The following is a 4999-nucleotide window of genomic DNA, read 5'->3' on the forward strand; positions in this document are numbered from 1 at the left end:
CATGGAAGACGCGGTGCAGGCTCTGTTGAAAATGAAAGAGCTTGGTCTTAATCCGACCACGAGCACTTACAACACTTTGATCAAAGGGTATGGGATCGCAGGCAAGCCTGAGAGATCATCTGAGTTGCTTGATCGTATGTTGGAGGAGAAGAATGTTGATGTTAGACCGAATATAAGGACGTTCAATGTGCTGGTGCAAGCGTGGTGCAAGAAGAAGAAGGTGGAGGAAGCGTGGGAGGTGGTGCGTAAGATGGAAGAGTGTGGAGTTAGGCCGGACACGGTGACTTATAACACGATTGCAACTTGTTATGTGCAGAAAGGAGAGACTGTGAGAGCTGAGAGTGAGGTGGTCGAGAAGATGGTTATGAAAGAGAAAGCTAAACCGAACGGAAGAACATGTGGGATTGTGGTGGGAGGGTACTGCAGAGAAGGGAGAGTGAGAGATGGTTTGAGGTTTGTGAGGAGAATGAAGGAAATGAGAGTTGAAGCGAACCTTGTGGTATTCAATTCCTTGATCAAAGGCTTTGTTGAGGTCATGGACCGTGATGGCATCGATGAGGTAAAAACTTAACACTTTTATCTAATGTCCATTGATGAGGAGCTTGATTGGTAATAAAAAGAATGAAAAGTGCAGGTTCTTACCTTGATGAAGGAGTGTAAGGTGAAGGCAGATGTAATCACGTACAGTACCGTGATGAACGCTTGGAGCTCAGCTGGATACATGGAGAAAGCTGCACAAGTGTTTGAAGAAATGGTTAAAGCAGGAGTCAAACCAGACGCTCACGCTTACAGCATTTTAGCCAAAGGGTACGTTAGAGCAAAAGAGCACAAGAAAGCTGAGGAACTTCTTGAGACTTTGATAGTTGAATCCAGGCCCAACGTTGTGATCTTCACCACGGTGATCAGCGGGTGGTGCAGCAGCGGAAGTATGGATGATGCAATGAGGGTTTTCAACAAGATGTGCAAGTTTGGGGTTTCGCCGAATATTAAGACATTTGAGACATTAATGTGGGGTTACCTAGAGGTGAAGCAACCATGGAAAGCAGAAGAGGTTTTGCAGATGATGAGAGGGTTTGGTGTGAAGCCTGAGAATTCAACCTTCTTGCTCTTAGCAGAAGCTTGGCTTGTCGCGGGACTCACTGATGAGTCAAACAAAGCGATCAATGCATTGAAATGTAAGGACATAGAGATCGCAAAGTTGGAGAAGCTGTACCAGAAACAGTCATCTGGTAGTTTTAATCTCTTGCAGATCCCACTAGGGAAACGAGAGCTTCCAACTGCAAAAGCTATGAATCTCTCTGCTTGCAAACTTGGAGCTCGAGTGCCAATCATATGCCAGAAGCAGTCCCAAGCGCAGTTTGGGATCAGTGGACAATTTGTACATTCTTGTACAGTGTTCTTGAACTGAAACAAACCAAACCGGCTTTGGCTGAACTGAATCCAGAGAATTTGGTTTTCCAATTATTCTTCTGTTGAAACTTCAGAGTCAAATACTTTGAGAACTCTCACTCTATGTACATTGCAGCTGAATGATCTTGTATAAAAGAAAATGTATTGTACAGTTCTGCTGTTTTCAATAACTTTCAGACTCATAGATTTGGAGAAATAAATAAAAACCTCTTAATGAGCAGTAAGATAGACAAAGCAATTACACAACTCTGCTGCAAAAGAAATAGTTTTATCAGCTTTGCATTCTATTATTACCTCACTTTTGTAGGATTTTTTTAACTTGTTGAACCACAGGTTCTGAGGGAAATTTGCTGAGAAGCCAAAGTAAGAGAACACCAACAAGAGCACCCGAGAACTGTGCAATGGGTTTGAGAGTCCGAACAACTATCACTGATGTAAAGCCACCAAATATAGTTTCTAATAGTCCAGCTGAACCCTGAGCTGCTTCATATACCTGTAAGAATCAATGAACTGATGAAATGGGACTAAAGAAACACACAACTCCCACTAAATCAATGGGACTATAACCACAATGATGATGTGTGTAAATGTTGAGCGAGGTTCTTACCTTCTTCAAAACGAACTGACCCAATATAAGAACTTCAAGGAATTTCCTCCAATCCCGAGACATCTACAAAATCAGGTTTAAAGATGTCCTTCTGATATGATTTACAAGCATTTTGTAACAAGTATAGAAGATAACTATTAGTACCTTGAGGAAGACACTGATCAGAAATAACCCACAAACAGCTCCCGAGGCTCCAGCAGAAGCTGACTTTGACGGTAAAACTAACCACGAAACCAAATTAGCTCCAAGACCAGTATACAAGTAGGACATCCACAAACCAAAGGATCCTATTTCTTCTTCAACAATCTTTCCTGTTATGTAGCCACAGAACGAGTCTCATTACCCATTATCTCTGCATTCGATAAACTTATCTTACGAGTAAAATCCTGAACTCTCACCAAAGATGTACAAGAAAAAAAGATTGCTGGAGAGATGGTTCCTAGAATTATATATACAAAAATGTCAACATCAAGGAGGAGAGAAATAAGTAGATGAAGCAAAAAAGAAAGCGAAGAGAGCTCTCTCACCAGTTAGCATGACAGAACGCTGCGGTCACAAACTGATACCATACCGGAAAATCACTATACAAATACAAAGATTTGATCCAGCGAACCTATTTTGAATAAAGAACATACAAAAAAAAAACCAAATGACACATCTTGAAATATAGAAGCAACCTGATTAGATACAAGCCACAACAAGTTCAAATACCTGATAGAAGTGTTCAGCCATAAATATGGCAAGATTGGTAAGTATGATCAAGAATATGCCATTCGCTAGCTTTTGTGGTTTCTGTTTGTCTTGTGTCTTACTCAATTCATATTGTGGCGTAATATCTGAAAAAGAATCCTCACCGGGTTCGCTGAAACGAGATCTGACGACGGTGAGAGGACAAGAGACGGTGGGTTTAGTTGAGTTGAGAGAGAGAGAGAGGGGAGGCCGGTTGGTTGACGAAAAAGCTGCACGGTAGAGATGTAAGGAGGGTGAAGAAGGGAATCTTGAACGAAGAGAAGAGTGTGGGAGGGAGAGATAGTGACCGTGAAGCTGAGACATTTGAGACACTCAAATCTTTGATTCACCACTCGGACTACTTTGTTCTTCAAAAAATTACAATAATTTGTCTTTTTAAAGATTTGAAATTTAAAATTCCTATTTGTTCTAAGTTTGAGACCAGTTTAATATAAAGTAAAAGTTAGATCTAAGATCATCTATATAAATAAAAAGGTAAGATCTAAAGATTATATAAATCAAAAGTAAGTTCAACAACAACTACACCCACATACATATATATAGTTTCAGGAAAGGCTTTAATGCATCGGCTTGTCAGCCCATATTATTTAGGATGACATTTCACTAGTCAAAGCAAGTACACAGTTAATAAGGTGCATTTGGAACATAACACCTGGTAACTACCAGTACCGTTCAAGGACAACGTGCAGTATCCGAGAGTGTGATGTTGATAGACTGGTGGCGTATTGAATAGAGTTTCAATGGAAGATAGGTTCATATGAATCATACCTACGGGCCATGATATTCATCTACTAAAACTTTTTTTCTTTTTTTTTTTTATGTCTGATAATAGGGACAGAGAACCCGGTTTAGTGCCCATTCTTCAGTTTTACAAGGATATATTTTGTCAATCTATCGATCGTTTCATCTGCCATGCATTCACTGGCGAGATAGTATATGTTTCCTTAAGTACAAGAAAAGTTGTCTCCTCATTTTAGGGGGGATTTTTTAACTTGATGATCTACAGGTTCCGAAGGAAATTTGCTGAGAAGCCAAACTAAGACAACGCCAACGAGAGCACCAGAGAGATGAGCAATGTGATTAACAGTCTGTAAAGAATAGCCACCATATATAGTTCCTGATAATCCAGCCGAAGCCTGAGCTGCTTCCATTACCTATGAGAGAATCAATGAACTAAAACAAATTTAGTTACCGTGCCCTGAATTGTAAGAACTTCTAATCACATCACGACTTGTTGTTACAGTATCAAACATATACAATGTTGTATAAATAAATAAACACATAAGAAAATAGGAATACTTTTTAAGCAGGAATCTTTACCCTCTCAATAACGAACTGACCCAATATAAGAACTTCAAGGATTTTCCTCCAATCCCAAGACATCTACAAAATAAGTTTAGCAAAACATATATATAACTGAGAGGAGGTTGATGATTCACAGGGAGATAGAAGGAGAGAAGGAAAAAAATTAATATGGAGTACCTTGACAAGGACACTGATAGCAAATAACCCAAAAACAGCTCCCGAGGCACCAACAGAAACAGCATTTCTCGGTAAAACTAACCAGGAAACAAGGTTAGCTCCAACACCAGTGAACAAGTAGGACAGCCACAAACCAAAGTTTCCTTCTTCTTCTTCAACAAGCTTTCCTGTTAAACCCACACCATTAGAGCTCTAAGTCGATTAGCTAGAGAGTCTAACTAAGTGAAAAATCTTGAACTCTCACCAAAGATGTACAAGAAAAAAAGATTGCTGGAGAGATGCTTCCTAGAAATTATATATACAGACAAAAAAAAAAACACTTAAGAATCATCAGGAAACAACATCAGGGAGAGGAAAAAACTTAAAGAAAGCGACATAGGCAGGCAGCTCTCTCTCTCTCTCTCACCAGTTAGCATGACAGAACGTTGCAGTCACAAACTGGTACCATGCCGGAAAATTGTGATACAAATATAAAGATTTGATCCCGCGAACCTATTTTTTTGAAATAAAGAAGACAATGTCAACCCTAAGTTTTCCAATCAATTGTTTTCCAAAACTACCAATAAATTCATTTCTAACAAACCACAGCAGCAGCAAGTTCAAAAATACCTGAAAGAAGTGATCAGCCATATATATGCCAAGATTGATAAGTATGATCCAAAATATGCCATTTGCTCCTTGCTTTTGTGGTTTTTGTTTGTCTTCTTTTGCCTTACTAAATTCATCATCATATTGTGGCCGCGTAATGTC

The 4999-nt window shown here is 39.4% G+C and overlaps 3 protein-coding genes across 3 annotated transcripts in view; 1 reads left to right on the top strand and 2 right to left on the bottom strand.

Moving 5' to 3' along the window:
• LOC104772604 (pentatricopeptide repeat-containing protein At5g25630-like) overlaps window positions 1-1627 on the top strand; it is a 2847-nt gene extending 1220 nt beyond the window's left edge. The window contains exons 2-3 of the mRNA XM_019241897.1: window positions 2-559; window positions 635-1627. Coding sequence (XP_019097442.1) covers window positions 2-559; window positions 635-1408 — 1332 coding nt within the window. The 3' untranslated portion in view covers window positions 1409-1627. The remainder of the gene's footprint in view (window position 1; window positions 560-634) is intronic.
• LOC104771048 (rhomboid-like protein 11, chloroplastic) lies at window positions 1684-3216 on the bottom strand. Its single transcript, XM_010495526.2, has 6 exons — window positions 2729-3216; window positions 2545-2630; window positions 2416-2456; window positions 2162-2328; window positions 2018-2080; window positions 1684-1903 (listed from the first exon to the last, which is right to left on the bottom strand). The coding sequence occupies exons 1-6, from the start codon at window positions 3068-3070 to the stop codon at window positions 1706-1708; spliced, it is 897 nt and encodes a 298-aa protein (XP_010493828.1). The 5' UTR covers window positions 3071-3216; the 3' UTR covers window positions 1684-1705.
• On the bottom strand, window positions 3601-4993 carry LOC104771047 (rhomboid-like protein 11, chloroplastic). Its single transcript, XM_010495525.1, has 6 exons — window positions 4859-4993; window positions 4656-4741; window positions 4494-4534; window positions 4250-4416; window positions 4088-4150; window positions 3601-3921 (listed from the first exon to the last, which is right to left on the bottom strand). The coding sequence occupies exons 1-6, from the start codon at window positions 4877-4879 to the stop codon at window positions 3736-3738; spliced, it is 564 nt and encodes a 187-aa protein (XP_010493827.2). The 5' UTR covers window positions 4880-4993; the 3' UTR covers window positions 3601-3735.

Source organism: Camelina sativa, chromosome 20, assembly GCF_000633955.1.
Source record: "Camelina sativa cultivar DH55 chromosome 20, Cs, whole genome shotgun sequence".
Taxonomy (NCBI): Eukaryota; Viridiplantae; Streptophyta; class Magnoliopsida; order Brassicales; family Brassicaceae; genus Camelina; species Camelina sativa.

Excerpts from the sequence above, each read along its gene's own strand:
- LOC104771048 (XM_010495526.2), bottom strand. The coding sequence starts at position 3,070 with ATGTCTCAGCTTCACGGTCACTATCTCTCCCTCCCACACTCTTCTCTT. Across the intron at positions 2,631-2,728 it reads TGGCTGAACACTTCTATCAG|GTTCGCTGGATCAAATCTTT; the intron begins GTATTTGAACTT and ends TATTCAAAATAG. Across the intron at positions 2,081-2,161 it reads TGATCAGTGTCTTCCTCAAG|ATGTCTCGGGATTGGAGGAA; the intron begins GTACTAATAGTT and ends CTGATTTTGTAG.
- LOC104771047 (XM_010495525.1), bottom strand. The coding sequence starts at position 4,879 with ATGGCTGATCACTTCTTTCAG. Across the intron at positions 4,742-4,858 it reads TGGCTGATCACTTCTTTCAG|GTTCGCGGGATCAAATCTTT; the intron begins GTATTTTTGAAC and ends TCAAAAAAATAG. Across the intron at positions 4,535-4,655 it reads ACGTTCTGTCATGCTAACTG|GAAGCATCTCTCCAGCAATC; the intron begins GTGAGAGAGAGA and ends TATAATTTCTAG.